Raw genomic sequence first — 19,082 nt, forward strand, 5'->3', positions numbered from 1 at the left:
TTCTCTAACCACAGCCTAAGTATACGCAGTTCACTTGCACAATTGTCTAGATCTGAAACCGTAATATGGCAAAGGCTGCATTTTCAGGTATACTGAAACAGGCTGCAGCCCAACCACAGGGACCCTGTTGAAGTTGAGCGCCAACTTCAGCTGAGGCACACTGGCACACTCGGTGTGAGCAGACACAGCCCTAGACCAAATGGAGAGGTCCATGGCTGTGCAGTCACTGTTACGTTGCATATCACAAAAGAAAATGTTCCTCACTGGTCACTGCTGATGAAAGGACTTCAAAGTGAATCTCTGCTTGCTATACAGTAGTAGTTTTTTATCTGCCTCTCCAGCTGTGAGCACAGCCTTGGAGTAATCCAGGTGCATAGCTGTCATCAAGGACGAGAAAATATGGAGGCAAAGAGTGGCAGCTAGCTGGACCTGTGGATAATTTTTGGTGCCTGGGCCTCAATGTCAGCATTTTAATTCTAAGAGGTCTTACCATAATGCTAGTCAGTCTCTTTTAGCAACTGATCAAGCAGCCTGGCTTGACCAGGAGTCAAGGGAAGGGTAGCAAGTGCTAACACATCAGTTAAGATAAGATTAAGGCAAACCTTTTGGCAGTACAATTACTGCCAGATTAAATGGCACTAGCTACAAATTTAAACAATAATTTTAATTGATTTTGGCCCAAGTTGAAAAAAAGCCGAGTTACTAAAGGAGGGAAGAAAATATGTCTTTCTAAAGTCACTCATTGACTGTTTCCTGACTGTCAGTACTTCAAGTTATTGCTACTGCAATGTCTTTAGTTCATTATTTCTCTGACAGCTGTATACATTATTATTTGCTCCATTTTAAGATCAATCTCCACTCTAATTTGGAAATGTGTGCCTTCCTAAAAGCTGAACTCTTGGCAACATATTACCATTCCAGGACATAAAAGCCCCTTACATTAATTATAATTAAAGATGGGATTATGTTGATGACAAACATTTTAAATGGAGAACAGTTTTTTCCACAGTCATGAGCCAGAGTATTGTTCATGTTCTACATTTTCAGCCAAGGATTTCAGGGAGATTTGTGCTTTTAGAATCACTTTGTTATGAGTCGTCTTTCTCCTTTGGAGCCAGGATTTAATATTTTAGTCTAGCTTGGTTTTTGCAAGGCTTTTATTTATTACAAGGTCAAAAGCAATTGGTTTGAATCTGAAGCATTTTTATATTTGGCCAGTATTTGTTAGTTGCCAAAGCTAATAATAACGTAATGCCAGTAAGTACGTTATTCCTTTAATCACTTTATTGCTTTGCTTAGTACTTACTTATATTGCATCCTGAGTTTTGGTAGAGAACATCACAAGTCCAGTTGCTACCTCAAGGACTCTCAAAATTGGGTTACCTGGACAGCAGCCAAGCAATCTACATCTACATAAAAATGTCACCTGCAGTTCCTTAGCTGGTATTGCACTTCCATACATCCACCAGCTCTTTTACAAAAAAAACCCAGTGAACAAGTTCCTGAACCTACTGGAAGTTTTGACATTCTTTTCCTATCTTAGGAAACAACACAACTGTAGTTTAGGAATTTCATCAAATGTAAATGGTCCTCTACATAAGCTGATCAGTTTCGTTGCCTCAGATTGATTTGCTTCACTGAGGTTTCTGAGAGACGCTTGAATATGGCCAAGGATAAAATTTACACAACTTTTCACCTTTGATCTTCATGGCTTGTGTCAGCAATACAATTGAACATGTCCTTAAATCACAGAGGCATTGTTACATGAAAAATATTATTATTGACTGTTGTTTTGAATCAGCTTGTAAAGACTTCAGGTGGGATTACTGTACTGGTGTTAGTACAAAAATATCACCCCTCCCTCAGGGAGCACATATTTAGGACACAGGAAATACAAAATTATATGTTAAGAAGTGCCTTTTTAAATTGCTGAATTGTCATGTTCCAGAAGTTTGTGTCCCAGTTTCCCCAATAATTATTTATTTTCAGGCATTTACATTCTCACTAAGTTTTCCAAGTACAATATGAAAGATGAGATCTCCAAATTAATTCAAAAGATGAAGCCTGGGAAGCAAGGATTAAATAGGATTGTTGAAAACAATTCTGTTCATACAACTAAGTGAACATAAAACCCCTTGATCAAAGCAAAGAATAAAGTAGGAGTATCTGTATCTCTAGTCATGATTCTAAGGTATTTGCTAAGTACTAAGGTACGGAGGGTGAGTTAAAAAAAATCAGGACTTTATTCGAACAAAATGCTGGTTTAATCCATTTCCTATCAAAAGACAGAGTTTGTAATAGTTTATGTTAGAAATTGTCTGTTCATTCCTCATCTCCTCTTTACTGTTTTGCCACTAGAACTGCCTTTAAAACAAACTACAGAAGGAAGTCAAGCCAGAGCTCAGTCATATTTCACCCACCTACCCTTTCAGCCCAACGTTAGTATAACCAGTGCCTGCAAAAGCCAGTGGCAGTAATTAGCAGTCTACTGGGACACAATGCAGATTCTTTCCATAGGTGGCTGGCTGATTAACAGTTCCTTCCTTCTGGCAAGACATTTGGTAGTGACATAAACCCTGGATCAGTTCCTGAAATCCTACAGTCTAACACTATTCTGTTCCCTTTCAGAGGAGCTTACCCTCTTGGGATGGATTTCCAAACAGCCAAGGACAGAGGGCTTTTTTTTTATTTTTTAGTGCCAAAAATGACATTAAAAAACAAGGCAACCACTTCTAATTTCTGGGCTCTCTTGTTCATTAACAAAGGCATCATCTCTTCAGCTTCTTAGCATTTCTTACGTGATTTCTGAGAGGTTTTCCATCTTTGAACACTGTAATTTTTTTTCATCAAAAGGCAGTCCTACAGACAGTGACAAGTAAGCTATGATCATTCTTCCATGACAACATACTTCTCCCAGTTGCTTCAGGACCGCCTTAGTGTGCTCTGGTCATGACTTGGCAGCAGTCAGATGGAGCTCACTTGTGTTGTCAAAGGTCACAGAAAAGATACTGCTGTTCTTATAAATAGGCATGAGTTCAGAGCTGTATGCAGACTCCTTGCTTGTTCAGGGGATCCTCTGTAGGGAAAGTTGTATCAGTTTAGTCCAACAAGTTCATATTTGGAGCCACGTAGGAGTTGGAGTGTGGCAGCCTCCTCAGAGTCTGCCTTTCTGCTCATCTGAGGGGAGCAGAACCTTACTTCTTTCAGACTCAGCCATCCAGGAGGAAATGTAAATCTTCTGGCAGCAGTTTTAAGCAGAAACACTTTTTGCGAAGGGAAGGGAGTCTGCTCTCATTGCTGTTTCAGGCTGTAGCAGCTACATTTAAGTGCCTGGCTAGCAGTGTTCCTCCTTTCCAGATGTCCAGCTTCCTTGGAACTGTCCTGTTACGATTTTTTTCAGGTGGTGTCATTCCTATAGCAGTCACTAAGTGGTCTCTGCTGAATGATAAACAGAAATAAGAAAAGTCTCACTCTAGAGAGACTTAGTACTTTAGTAGCAATCTAAAATAAACATATAGAAGATAGAATATGCTGAGAGAAACAGCAGTAATTTAAAACATCAGACTAGATCAGACAAATGATTTTCAAAACACATTTTTCTGCAGTGATTTTGGAGAGACTAGTTCACAGATTTTTTCTAAATATATATATTGAAGCCAGTTGTTGCTTTATCTGATCCTGAATCTCTGAATTATCTTTCACTAAGGTTACTGTAAAGTCTTGTGTGTTTCAGTTTGTCAAGGTGGTTTCTAATAGCAGTAGAACCTAAGGGCATAATCTTGATTTTGGATGCCTTTTTGTGATCTGTTTATCAGTCACTTTATTCTACTCTGCAGGATGCTCAGTCTTTTTAAATCCCATGAATTAGGTAATTTACTTGAAATATATTTTAATTCATATCCCATTTCTGTCAGAAAAAAAAGGTTTCACAACTTTAAACTGCAGACTTTTCTGGTCTGACTGGAATTCCTTTTTCTGGGTTGAAAAATCTCTCCTGTTGAAGGTCATCCACTTTGAACAAAATAATACTTTCATCAGAGTAAGCATGAGATTTTATCCTAGGTGTCGGAGCACTCCCTATGGGGTAATGGGACCCCATGACTCTGTCAGTGCTTCCAGCAATGGGTGAGGTTCAGGTGAGTCCAGGATACAGACGGTTCACTGTACCTTTTTTCTAGATTCCTGCTCCAAGTCAAATAGAAATAGGAGCTTGGATCTTTGTATTCCCAAGTGTATGTTGTAACTAATGGGCTATGAATTTTAAAGAAAAAGGGAAAGAAAGTGAGTGGAAATACGTTTCTGTCATCAGTTCTGCGGATGTAAGCTAAATCCCTTTCTGATAAGGAATGAATTTTACATTTACCTTTAAAGGCCCAAACCAGGACAACAACAATATATGGGCTGATAATAACTTCAGCCTTTGCTGGCATGCTGTATCTATTGCTTTCTCCATTTCAGTTTTCTCTCCTGCTAGACTCTCAGCTCTTTGGGGTGAGTACTCTTTTTACTCTTTACAGTCTAAAAACCTGCAAAACAGGGTAGCTGTGATTTTGGTACTGCCAGATTTATAAATAATAGCAATGGCAGTCTACAAACATTCTGAGTCACACCATCATGGAGGAAGAAAACAGGACGGATAAGGACTCTTTACTCTTTACTGGCAAATTTGTGAGTAACTTGAAATAACACCATTTTATTGACTCAATGAAATTTTTTGCAATAGGCCATCTTCAAGTATTTTCAGCAAAAGCTTTTGTCATCTCCAAACTCATTCCTTGTTGAAGACATCAGCCAAAAGTAGTCCAGAGGAACCTTCTTCATTCTGGAAAACAACTTTTTTCAAATGTGGTTCTATGATGCTCCTTCACGTTAGTGTATCCTGTCTCTTTCTCTTCAGATTCTGAATATACTCTCTTCATGCTCCAAATTTCTGGTTCCTAATGCCATCCTGATTGTATACTATATACTGTCGTTATGATGTTGGGCAGTTTGTCATCATTTTTTTTTATTTCCCTTAGCTGAAGAATGAAGAATGAAACTTACTACAGACTCACACTGTTGTTGTTTCCCATGCCACATTGTAGAAATGCATCTTTCACCCTAGTTATCTTATCTAAATGAAGACGGCTTTCCTGTCAGCTGCCTCTAAACTTTAGACACTCTTTGCAAGCCAAATCTTATTTTTAATTTTATTTTTTTAAAGATTTAGGGTTTTTGATCGATCCATTGATTGATTGATTTAGGACTCTGTGGCAAGGTCATCAGGTATCATGACTTCATTCTAATTTCTAATTTCTTTTTGACAATGTAATTCTTCGAAGTTTGGGGCTTTGGCTGAATTCATAGGAAGCACCATAGATTGAGAAAGACAAAATCAGGATTTTCAGTGCCTAAATCAATTCCAGTCCTTAACTAATATCCTCTGAGGTCTATTAAAGCAAGAATGAGCTCATCTGAATAGCAAGGAAGTCTATAACTTTTGAGACTGTAAAACTGCAGACTGAATGCTTTGGATTGAAAAATTGCTATGGTAAGCAATGTACCATATCAATTTCATGCCAGTAATTTAATTAATATCACAACAATGCAGTAACTAAAGCTGTAGTTATAAATTTCGCATTTGTGAGCTTTATTTTTAGACATGAATAGTAACTTTTTGTTGTGTAAAAGGCAGCAGTCTTCAAAAAGCTGAATTTACTCCAGCCATGTGAGTTGTGTCAGAGGACTGTGTAATTTCTTGACCCATTGCAGGATGTCCTGTTATTTTCCACAAGATTGCTCAGTGAATTATATAAAAACCATTGATTACACTGCAAACAGTGATTTGAATTGGGGAGCGTGGTAAAACAGTGTATCACAACTCTGCCCAAGATTATTTATCTGACCATAACTGTTAAGAAAAATATGTTCCTGCATCATATTGCTTTAGAAAAAATAAGGCATTAATTTTTGTCTTAATCAGCGCTGACAAGTGTTGGATATAAACTAAAGTTTCTGCACTTCCTTTGACAATATGTGAACAACTGAATTTTTATTCTTAAAATAATTCTAGCATACAACTTTATGTTAAGTTTGCATCATTCCCATGCACAAAAGAAGACCTAAGCTTTGAAAGCTTTTGATGTGATTCCAGCTACTGCCTAATAATACAGCAGTTTGAATCTATAGACATTCAGTGTAGGGCAGAAAGATACTGTGAAGTTAAGTTACTGTTACATTGTATTTGGTTAATGAAGGTGGGGATCCATGCAAAGTGAACTTCTTCTCCCCTACCCCAAACCCTTACCTGTAAAAGAAATTTTAAAAAGGAGGGGTTGAGATAGCATGCATTTCAGAGGGGCGATACTCATTCATCTGACTGAGAAAAATATTTTAGGAGAACAGTATGTTTGGTTTTAAGCAATGAGTGAACTACTTAGTGGAAAGCACTTATCAGGAGACAGAGAAATAGATTACTAGTACCGTGAACTGTTTTGGAAAATTTGAAATCTAATATAGATTATGTATCACCAAATTATGTTGTTCCAGCAGGTCCCATGAACAGTTGCTTCCCTGTGAGTCAAGATGCTTAATTTTCAGTACACGTTTTGTGATCTAGGCTACCTCTCCTTGCTGTGAATCACCTTGGATAATCACCATTGATTGCTGAAGCACATAAAAACTTGTAACAATAGCAGTCAACACAAACCAGCTGCATGCTAGCTATTAACACAGTAAATAAAGGCCCTAAGAAATATTAAAGGGTCTTGTAATAGTTTCCATGACATTATGATATTTTAGAGAATGTCCTTTTCACTCTCTGGGATGTGGCCATTTTCCTATTTTTTGTGACAATGACTAAAATGTCCATATTATTGAATCAGAATAATAAAGTACTGGAAAGGTATGGTAAACACTTTGTTTCAAGCACTCATTTGCCTTAAGGAGTGTTTCTAGCTGCTTCCCTTAAAGACTGAAAGAACCTCTACTGGTTAAAATTGGTGTTAGTTAGAAGGTAGCCAATAATAATTCTCCAGAGTAGAAGTTCTTGAAATTACTAAAACACTGTACAACATCTTTTAAAGATATTTGCATACCTCTCCCTTGATTATATGAAACTAATATTCAGCTAAGGGACGATCAGATTTGTTAGCAAAATTCTAGAGGATGAAACTCCAGATACTGTGCTCTCTTAAGAGCTGCACTTGTACAAAATGAATTCAACCTTTTTTTATTCATGACTTTAGAAAACTTAGAGAATGGTCAGTGAGGATTTGAGCATTGACACTGAATATTCAAGCAACATGCTGGTGAGTTAGGCGGTCAATTTTTATCAGTGCTCTAGGAATTGCCACTTTCACTTTCGAGATCTGACAAATATTTTAAGGTATAGAGTAGATTGATCAACTGTGTATGATCTTAACCGTGTTGCATGTGCTTTTCTAACCCCTAAACTCCCTGTATTTCATTCAGAAAATGTACGCTGCAGTAAGCATTATTATTTTACTTTGCAGTCTACAGTAAAAAAACATAATTACTATAGTTACCATTTAATCGTGGGATATATCATGCATTAAGATATTAAATTGTTTTGATATTAGTGTTCAAAATAAATATCTAACTTCATGCCAGTATATCTTCAGTTTGAACCAATAATTCAATGGGCACAAATTCTTCAAATCACTGAAGCATAAATTGAGCTTTGATACACAAATAACTACACTTCTACTTAGTGAAGTGTTTAGCCGTTCGCAAAAACATTAACTTTGATGGGATTTATGCATGCATTTAAACTTAAGTACAAATTTCAATGCACTGATGAACATGGATTGGATTGTGCATTGTGAATACCTAAATATTCTGAGGGTTTCGGACCTGTATCTCCTTTTTGAGCCACTAAAAGTCCTCAGTGGGACTCTGTGTCTCCACAGGTTGCAGAATTAAGGAATAAAGCAGATTTGCCTTATAGCTGTCAGTTTGTTTGGTAAGTTAGACCTAGAGATGGCCTTAACAAATGTGTAATGTCTAAGACAATCTGAAATATCGACCTCACAGTTGCTAGGGATTAGGCTGAACAGTACCCTTCCTCAGGTAACCAAATTATCCACATTTACAATAGAATTACAAATGTGCCAAGAATTTTTGGGTGGTCTGGCACAAGGCCCTGTTTCTCTGATGCTAAGCTGTAAGTACTTTCCTTTGCTTTTCCTCCCTTCCTCCCATACTCTGGCTTTTATGAGTTGATAAATTGTGAACTTCTATTTATTGCTCTTCCCATGGCCCAATCAATTTTTATTTCAGCTTGTAAGCTATGCAGCTTGGATGGGAATTTTGCAGTCAGTTTAAGCTCCTGAAATTAAGAGGTTTATAAGGGCAGTGCTGTCACAGACACAAAACCCAGTCTTGTTGCTCACGGAATAAACTGCAACTTCCATCATCTTGACTGGAAGTAGGCATTGGGGTCTTGGGCCTGCAAATTGCCAGTCATCCCCAGGGGCCTGAGCTGTGTGCACACACGGATTTCGTAAAACAGTATGGGGAAAGGGCAATGAAAAGAACTAGGATAGCCCTTGTATAATTATGACTCCTTTTTCACCAAAAAGAGGAGTAGTATTTAAGGGACCTAGTTTAGAAATAAATATGGGAAATGTTTTAGTCAGCAACAAGAATGACCAACACTTAACTGAAATGACTTCAGAATGTGTTAAATACATGTGCCTTTCATTTGAAGTGTCTCCAGGTCCAGGCGAGATACTATGGTGAAGTCTCTCTGCTTAACCCTGTGTATTGTTTATATTTTGAAAGATCTCTTTAGATACTATCTTCCTTACTTGCTAAGTAGCCTAGCATCCTTGTATGCTGCTTTTTGAGAGAGGAAATACTGTCTGTAATGTTATTTGCTTAGTTTTTTATTACAAAGAATGCATGTAAAACAGAAAAAGCTTTAATGATAACACTTGATCTGTGACCGTCATTGGTCTTTAGAAGTGCAGTTGGTCTGTGATCCAGACTAATAAAACCTTTGATCTTTTTGATGTCTTTTCTCTTACTACAGGAATTTATACATATACAGTCTAAATATATATACAATCTAAAGATTGTTCTGACAACGCATTTAAACATTAAATCACCATAATAATCAGTTTATATATAATGCTTAACGAATAGTTTCAGAGAGTGTCCATAATAACCCTGTTTCTACAGTACCCAGCATTTTCATGAATGAATTGGAAGTAATTGCAAAATCATTGCCAGTAAAATTCATGGATGACAAAGACTGAGAGAATAATAAACATTTATGAGGACAGGTAAATAAGACATAGTAACAGGAATTGCATGGTAAATTAGACCTATTGAAACAAAATGTGCCACCACTGCAAAGGTAGAACACATGTTCAACATCTGAAACGGGGATCTACAGCTATGATTCATTTCACCAAATCATTACTCTAGACTTCCTTTATGGATAAAATGGAGAAAAATGGACACACTTTGACTGTTATTCATCTGACATATTTTAGAAGACTGCTTAAGGATAATACAAATTACACCCTGAGAGTGCCTCTTTTTCTCTGTCAACTAGAAGGGTAACCCAAATGTCTACATTTGGTCAGATGAATCTCAGCATGGGTATCTGAACAGAAATGGAAGACATTGTGTTTTCTGGCAAAGGCGGCTAATGTGACCCTTGAATCTATAAGCAGGGGAGTCAGTAGGAAGAGGGATGTCAATTTGCTTCTCTATAAAACATTTATGAGATTGCCTCTATAACATACAATGTACAGATGCAGTGATCTTTGGAAAGGCTGTTTAAAAATGTGTGAATCTAAAAAACGTCACGGAAGTTAATAGCTGAAGTGGAATTGCAGTGGATAAGAGAGGAGCTTGAGTCTGACAGAAAAGCAATTACTATTTTTGGTGTGCAGAACTGTGAGCCTGACAGATATTGGACTTGCAAGTGGACGGGTTGAGAGCTGTTGGTCTGTTTGCTCCTCTCTTACCTTATACTTTAATACTTAATTAAATCTAAGATGTTGGGATAAACTTATCTTAGTCCCATTTAATTTTATTAAATTAAACTGACTTCTTAAAATGAACTTGCTGATCTTAATTTTCTCTTTATTAAAAGCATCTAATTTTAATAAATTTCCCACAGTTAATTTTGATGCCTCTTTTTAAATTTCTGAGTAAATGTTGTGATGTTGCAGCTAAGTAGAAAAATATTAAGGGAAGGTTATTCATACTATCATGTGAAGGTGCTTGGGTTTTTGCACTAGTTTTACACAGGGTCTAGGGAAACCTTCATCTTGATTTGAACGCCTAAATAGAGCACTTAAACGTGAATGGTGTGAACAACTGTTAAATTTTCCAATACCTATAAAATTTAAAGTATTACTAGCCTGTGCAGTTCTTATGCGCTTCCAGACACTAGAGTCAATAAACCATGAAGAGCTGATATGGATTGTGTGAGGTGATGCAGCCTGCCTAATACTGAGCAATGCACTGCACAGCTACAATATGGCATCCAACTGGTGTGTCTTATTTTACTTTCAAAATTCAAAAGTAAAAAGTATAAATACGATTTGTTCAGAAGTTGGGTTCACCTTCTCCCAATAGCCTCACAAGGAACACAACGTTGTTTTTTTCTGCAGAGTAACTTTGGAATTGCCATCTGTCCCATCCACCCTCTTCAGAGCCATACAACATAAAACACAAGGTCTTCTCTTCTGACAGCTCAGCTTCTGGTGAGGACAACCTTATGTGGGTTGGAAAGGACAGTTGAACTGGCATTTATGGAGCTGGAATTATTTTTCATGGAACAGGACAGGGGAGCTTTTGAAACTTCAGAAATCACACATAAATCTTGAATCATGACAGGGCTCTGCACGCTGATCGTTTCACATACTTTTAGTTCTTAACAAAGTATAGTCGCAAGAGTGAAGGTGAGTGAAATCCTCAGTTGAAGCTGTAGGCTTCTATAAACCACGGCCTTCATAGTAAGAGATGAGGGGTCTTTGATTCTGAGTTTAAACTTCATCCAGTACAGAAATAGAAATCCAGCCCATGATCCAGCGTGGAGTCAAACTCTAGTACCAGTTTGCTTCACAGTACCTTGTGCTTCCCAGTGAGTATACAGTTCAGCTATACGGTCCTCCATCACAAACTGCTGTCCCATCACAAAACTGTGGCTTCAAAGTTGAGCACAAATTATCTACAGAAATGAGAAAGACTGAAAATAAAGAGATGACCTCAGATATTTTGGGAAACTGCTCAAGTGCACTTTCTCTTGCTGTGCCTGTAGCTGCATGCTCTGAAGCACTGAAGTCACAAATTCAGTTTAGCTGCAGTATAGCAGCTTCCATATCACATTTTCTCACTGACATTTTTCTTCATCTTACTGAAAGTGAAGCTTCAGAAGATCTGCAATATCTTATACCTGTTTAATGCTTTCCTTTTGCTGTCAAGTATAAAACAGTGAGTTAGAGTTTACTAGAAAATATGTTCAGTAGTTTCTGCACTTTTAAATAAAATCAGAAATAGAAAATTGTTATTTATGTCTTCAGAGCATAATGTATGAGATATGTTTTAAAATGTCATGCCCTAATTTAAATGTGTATGACCTCTTCTGGCACCTTCTTCAAAAAATTCCTAAGAAAACCTCTTTTGATTTGAACCCATCAAGTTGGTCAGAATTGTTCTGTCAGATGCACATCTGTAGTTGCCACTTACATTTTTAGAAATTAAACGAATTGTAAGCCATGGTCAGCAATTTATATGAAATGTTCTGTTATTTGAGGTATCCGTAGCTTTTAAAGTGTTAAAATATTACAGTCCAGAAGACTTCCTTTTTAAAGATATTTTTAAAGCTTCCACTAAGAGAACAAGAACAGAATTATATGCTGCTGTCTCACAGGATTATCATTATATAGTCATAGATTTTCTGTCAAGAAGGAACTATTATGATTATTTAGTGTGATTTTTCTGTCTTGTGAAAATATCATACCCAATAATATTTCATATTAAGCCCCTAATTTCTGTTTGAACTATGGTTTATAGGCTTTTACCATTGTAAAACTGACATTTGCTGGTGCTTACATTACACTCTTGTATTCCATTTGTATATTTAGAAGAGAAGATACTGGTCATGGAAAACTTTACACCTTGTTTTTCACTCCTCTCAGGACAGCCTGGCACTGCAACACCCCCTACAAAGCTTTGCTTGTTTCTGCATGTGTGGGACTGGATACCTGAACACTGGAAATAGGCACATAATGAAGGTGCCCTTGGACCTACTTCTTGTAGGAGGAAGGCCAGGAGGGAGAAAAAAAGGTGTAGGAGTTATTGTTTGGAGTTTCCTGTCGCCACTTCTCCCTTCTGTGGAGGGAGATGGGGAGTGCTTCATAGTTCCCCTCCATGGCAAATCTCTGGCTTGTTTCTCTACCGCCATCTGTCAGAATGCGAAAGATGAACTCTGTAGAGAGGACAGAAAATCCATGTCATATTTCTATCCTGTAGTCTAAGTGTGAAAAGAGGACTAGCCCTTAATCAACCTTTTCAATGTTCAGGAGATTTTTGGAGGTGCAGTGCATTACAGATGAGCAATTGGGGCTATGGGAGTGCATTTGGGCAGAGAGGGCAATGATGCTGACTGGTTGGCATATGCTTGTTTTGGTAAGAGAGATGTCTTTTCTCAGAGGACATGCTGTCCATGTGGGAATCTTTTAACATTCAGGACTTTAAATGTTGGGATAGCAAAGAACAGTGACTGCTAACACTGTATGTAAAAGCAGTGGCACTTGCAATGAGTAGGTAGGAAGCACTTTTAGGAAGTATAAGAAAAAGAAGAGTAGTGAGGTAAAAAGGAATGATGTAAAGCAACAGGAAGGAAAGAGAAACATGTATCTGTACTTTGAAGACTATACTCCTTTCTAAGGAGAGTTCAGTTAAGGATGGGAGGTGTTCAGGACACTAGAATAGAAGAAGAGACAAGTAAAGAACTAATTCTTACAAGCAATGTGGGAGCAAAGGAATAGGAGGGAATGGAACAGGTGAACATTTTCAAATGCTTATTTCTGTGGTGGCTGATGTCTGTAACTGTTTCAGGTGATGGTGCTTTTATTATAAACCTTCCTATCCCTTAAAGCCAAACATTTTACATTTGATCACTATGCAAACAGATTATAATCCTCATCAGGTACCCTCTGATTTTCTTATTTCTCTGTTTTGTTATAGCTTTGTTATAAGTGGTTATAGCTTCATTTTTACAAGTGTCACTAATGGAACCTAAACTGTGGAAAACTGTGTAATATTTAAAGCAAATATTGACATTTAGTGGTGTACTGTGTACCACAGAGTATTTTTATGACCATTTACAGGATGTGCTGGGCAGAGCTGATCATGTCCATTCTCAGGCTCATGAAATAGATTGCAATGAGTATCTACAAATTTAAAAACCTGGAGAATAATTGGATATAAAAGCTGGAAGTATTCTGAAAGAAAAACAATAGCTAATGTTGTCCTGATCTACAAGCTACAGAAATTATGATGTTCGAGCAAATAGTTAAAAAAAAATCTTGTTCTTGAATCCTTTATACAGTGAAATTACTGTGAAATTTAGGGGAGGAAAGATATTTCTTCATGGCAGGAAAATTTTTCATTACAAAATATTTTGCATTTGCCCATTTTGAAGAGCCAAATAGATTTAAAGGGTAGAATTTTGTCTGGTTGAATTATGTAGGTAAGCCTTCATGTTTTATGTACCCTATATAAATTCAAGAAGATGTGAAGGTACACAGTGTCCTTCTTCTGAGAGGTGTCGGGTGTGAAGTTTAACTTATAGCTTGTTTTACTAGAAGAACCGAATATAACTTGAAATTGTTCTGTGTAAAGGATTAGAAGCACAGGTCTAAGCAGTCAGGGGTAGGTAGTCCAAGGGATAGGTAGCCCAAGGAGATTTCCAGAAAGCTTCAGTGTTAAGATGATGAATCCCCACACGTGTGTTATCAAGAATGCTTTAGCAGTACCTGCCATGGTATTGGAAAAAGGGAGAGATGGAATTGTAATGTTGCTGTTGCATCTTAACTCACCTTTTAATGAACAAATTTCACCTGCACATGCTTGGAGTAAGTGGAAAGCAGGCGCTGGAACCATCTTCCATCTAGAATAATTGCTCAAAATAAGTCGCAGGATCAATTTCGTCTTTCCTTGCACCCTAGATTGTGGGTTCAGCTAGCCCATCCAGTGACACTTCTGCCTCCAATGGATTGTACCTGTGTTATTGCAAGGTTGTGTTCTTGCCATGGAAAAGCATGTGTTGCAGCTGTCTTTTCTGCTCTCCCCTTGAGCCTTCAACATTTCTACTTTCTGTTTTCTCCAGCACACCTCTATGTGTGAAAGCTGAATTGCAAAGCATACCAGTTTCAGTCACCATAAGGTTGTCATGCATTTCTGTGACTAGATTATCTAGTTTAATTATTTTTTTAGGACAAGACACAAATATTTTGTTGTTCTGAAGAACAAACTCTTATGTTTAGAGTCAATGTTAGAAATACGGAAAATAATTACGCACAAGTCACTAACTCTTCCTTCTTTTTCAAAAGCCTCTTCCTTTTCCTCAGCTAGGGTTCTCCTTTTCTACAGATGAAAAATGCCTGTCTTCCTTTATTGTTGGCAGCTCTGCACACCTGGAGGTTTGACTGGGAACACATTCTGAAAAGAGATGCTTTGAATGGGTGTTACTCTGTGGAAAGCTAAATCTCCCATAGCTGTTACTGCCATGCTCTTAGATTAAATTAAACAGTTTGGCATAACTATTAATCACTTCAATTATTTCCATAATTCCAACTCCAAGGCAGCTTTGTATTTTTAGCTGGCTTAGTCGTATCACATGGCCATGACTTTCAAGGCATTGTCAAAGGGAGAGAAACAACTTACTTGGAAAAATCTTATTAGGCTGGCAGGCAGCATTGCTCTCAGTATCAAGCCCTCTTGGTTGTTTTGCAGCCCCTGCTTGGCTGCCTGTTTGGAAGCAGCCTCCATGCCTTGAAGTAACGTGTTTAGGAAAGGACAAGACTTCTTTGGTGTATGGAAATCTGGTGAAAAACAGCAGAGGTGTAAAAGGCCCAGCTAGCCAGGTCTTTGCTTGTTCTTATGTCAGCCAATCCCCTAAATGCCTCATCTTGAAAACACAGAAAATATCTCATTGAAACCTGTGGTTTAAATCCTTCCCAGAGCTGGGCACCCTGCCCAGCTCCCTCCATCCTAAAGTCTTCTCTAAAAGGGATAAAGACCATGAATCCAGAGAGGGCTGGGAGATTATTGGTCCAGCAGACACTCCCCATTCTCTACCTGGATATGAAGCCCGTGTTGACTTAACCCTATGCACTAGTGTAAAGGTTAGAGGAAACCCCAACCTTGCACAGCTCTATGTTATTAATGAAATGCTGGAAGACTATGGAAAGCAATTCAAAAGACTGCACAAGCAAGAGCAATATTAATCCCATGTCCATGAACACTTGAACCTGATTCATCCATCAGTCATTGGCCTGTAACTTGGTGTATAGTTGGGTTTTTTTTCTTCCACATATAAATCTGTCTCAATTCACACATTTCTAAGGTTTTAGTTGTAAGGCTTACAGCATGTTACAAAAATACTGAGAATTATACTTGGGCCAGTGGGAAAAGATAGCTTGAAATAATGTTTTGGTAGCTCCTTAAACCTAAAATTTCACAGACATCATTATTAGTTTCTTATGGGCCAGATTTATTTTTAAGATAAATCAGTGAGCAGCACCGGATCAAAAAAGATGTTTTAGAGACAGATTGTTACATATTAACAGGCTGAGTTAAGAAATTGATATAGTCCCTTAAAAACCGGTAGAGGTTACATTGAAGCTAACAGATTCAGCATAAGTCTATCGTAGAGCTGTAGGAGGGCTGGGTATGTACATTTATGTGCTTATAAAATTTCTACAGTATGAGTTTGTTTGTCCTGACATTCACCTTATGCCTTCTGGTGGCAAATTCAGCTATGCACAAAATTATTTCCAGGTGATCTTTTTGATCAGAGAACTGATTGTAGGGGAAGCACATGTGCAAAATGCAGTCGGGTCAGGCTGCCCTCCTTGTAAGGCCCTACAGAATGGTGGGGCAGCTGAGACCAATCTTGATTTCATCTTGATTTAATCATCCCAGGAATACGCAGAGGTCTGCTGTTTCCTGGAGCAGATGGAAAGACAAAACTGCAAATTAAATGTGAAAGTGGGTGCTGATTCTCACTGTAAATATTTTCTGTTCTGAATTTATGGTAAATAAGGTGCAGTGGAATAAGAAAATATGCAGTTCTAGACAGATACAGGTTAAAGGCTTTTTAAGAGAGGCACTCCTGTGATGCCTAGTGAGCATCTGTTGGTTACGAAGTGCTTGGTTAGATTTTCCCACACCTTCTCTGTTCATCTTCAGGCCTCCACCCCTGCTGAAAGCTTATTTTTTTAGAACGGTATTTAAAATAGTCCTGCAAGAATTTGCACTTACAAAAAAACCTCTTTTTCAAGTAGCAGTATCTGAGAGGGATATTCACAGAATCACAGAATCCCAGGTTGGAAGGAACCTCAGGGATCATCTAGTCCAACCTTTCTAGGAAGAGCACAGTCTAGACAAGATGGCCCAGCACCCTGTCCAGGCGACTCCTGAAGGTGTCCAACGTGGCCGAGTCAACCACTTCCCTGGGGAGATTATTCCAATGGTGACTGTCCTCACTGTGAAAAATTTTCCTCTTGTATCCGAACAGAATCTCCCCAAGCGCAACTTGTGTCCATTCCCCCCTGTCCTCTCCATGGGACTCCTTGTAAAAAGGGAGCCTCCATCTTCTTTGTAGCTACCCCTTAAGTACTGGTACAAATGAACTGCAGTGTCTTAAAGGCCAGATTTTTTAAGGTATTGAAGTGCTTATAGCGATGGCGATTGAATATCTAGATGCTTTTGGAAATCCCTCAAGATGCCTAACTGTGTCTGTAGATGCTTTAATAAATTTGTTCCACGTGGTTTGCCTAAGGTGCAGTTACTCACTGCTAGAGAGTTGAAAAGGGAGGCTTTCTCTTACTGCTGTAGCCATTAATCATTTTTGCCTTCTTTATGACAAAGCGATGGAAAAAATATAGCTGTTTATAGAATCCAATGGAAAAGGGAAGAAATAGCAATGTTATAAAAGAAGGCTGAAGTTCAGCTTTTTCTGAGTAGTAGACTTCTCCTGAAAGCTCATGTGTATAACTCTAATGGGTGAAGGTAGCCAGCCCCTCACTCTTTGTAAAGTCTCTATAATCACCACATGGTTAATCAAAATTATTTGCTAAATCCTTTCTACAGTGTGGTTGAGGATCTGTGAAGTATTAGGTAGCAGGTCTTTGAGACAATTTGTTCTGCTCGATGCATTTTGATAGTAAAAATCACATGCCATTATTTTTATTACTTTTTTTTCTGGTTGATAATAGTTTTTGTTGCAAATCTAATATCTGGTTTGAGTATTTGATGTTTCCAAGTTTGCATTCATTTTTCTTGATATCATCTCATTTACTTACAAACATAGGGTGAGTATGAATCCCAGATGAAACTATTTTTCTGTATTTACAAAAAATACTGATACAATCTCCACAAGTAGCTTTTGTCAGTGTAACCTTCTACCCTGTTTTTCATCATTACTGCGTATTCTCAGTTTACTGTTTTTCTCATCAAATGCTTTTGTTTCCATTAACCAGGATGCTGAGAAATTGGCTGGTGAAGAGCATGCCTGGAAAGAAGTCAGAGATGCTGTAAATAAAGTGAGATATCCAAAATCAAAAGAAGGTATCCTTTCAGTGACAAGCCTACAGTCTATCATTCAGTTTTGAAAACAATCCAGAGAACCCCTTAGTACACAGTTCAATTTCTGAGTCATATTTTTAAAGGTTTACATTTTTATGTTGTTTTAAAATGTATTTTTAATTCATTTGATGTTTAAACCATGTAATAGTCTTAGTTGTATTAATAATAATAGAGCCTCTGATTACTTGGACTGGAACTGCTTCATGGAAGGGGTAGTAGGTACCCTAGGGTATGAAGGGATATGTTGGGTCAGGTTTAGACTTCTGCCATCCCAGCCCACCACTTAATGTAAATCTACTTCTAAATAAAATACAGCTTAAACTGAAACACTGTTAAATTCTTTGTCCCATTACTCACTCCCATTGTGAAGGTTTCCAGGTTCTCATTCTTTGCACAGCAATGACAATAACAAGGACATAATCACAGTCAGGTTCACTGCAAATATAGAATCAGTATAATAAGTTATAATAATATATAATAATATTTGATAATTAAGCAAATTGAATGAGATGATCTTGCACTAATAAACAGAACTGGAGCCTAATGGCCATCATGTAGTTATTCAATCCAATTAAAAAAAATTAGTGAACAGCAACAACCAAGAAAAGATGAGCAGAAGAGAGGTGGAGATTTTTACTGGAAGACTATGAGTATATTGATCCCTCTCGCATCTTAGTCTATTCAGTGCAATTTCACTGACTGTGAATTTGGCCTATTGTAGCAATATGCCTTACCATTTTCAGAAACGTGGGCTTTCTCTGGAGCTAGAGAGAATTAAATCTTCCAGTGCTCCTTTTCAGCAGCATAAAATAACAAGTTTACATAATGGTATTCCAGGCTGGAAACAAGTGATCACAATTTTTGTTGTAACAAAAAAGCCCCCCGAGTTTGTTTGTTTCTAATCCAGAGAGGTTCATTTGTTAGCAAAAGAGAAGGACTCATCTATCTTAAATTTTCATATAGTTTCTAGTCTGTCTTAAATTCCTCTGTAGTCACTGCATTGAGACAGAAAATACTGAAATAGATCTTCAGGCATTCAGTTATACTTCAGGGTCCATGTTTTAACCTGAAAGTTAAATTATAGATATGCCACATGCAGTTGTAATCACTTTTATACCAAAAGTATGGATCCAGAATAATGGTCCTGTTTAATGTTCCTATATTTAATTGCAGGAGAAATTGCACCTAATTAATTTTACTAGGGTCTTTAATTAAGATTACTGATTTAAGTGGTATTTAAAAAT

General features: G+C 37.6%; 1 protein-coding gene across 5 annotated transcripts in view; it reads left to right on the forward strand.

Annotated features, from left to right (window-relative positions):
* The window catches only part of SMYD3 (SET and MYND domain containing 3), a 425,447-nt gene that overhangs the window by 355,117 nt on the left and 51,248 nt on the right, over nt 1-19,082 (forward strand). For all 5 annotated transcript variants that reach the window (XM_075089357.1, XM_075089355.1, XM_075089356.1 and 2 more), the window contains one exon: nt 17,733-17,820. In XM_075089357.1, coding sequence (XP_074945458.1) covers nt 17,733-17,820 — 88 coding nt within the window. The remainder of the gene's footprint in view (nt 1-17,732; nt 17,821-19,082) is intronic.

This window comes from Phalacrocorax aristotelis, chromosome 3 (assembly GCF_949628215.1).
Source record: "Phalacrocorax aristotelis chromosome 3, bGulAri2.1, whole genome shotgun sequence".
Lineage (NCBI taxonomy): Eukaryota > Metazoa > Chordata > Aves > Suliformes > Phalacrocoracidae > Phalacrocorax > Phalacrocorax aristotelis.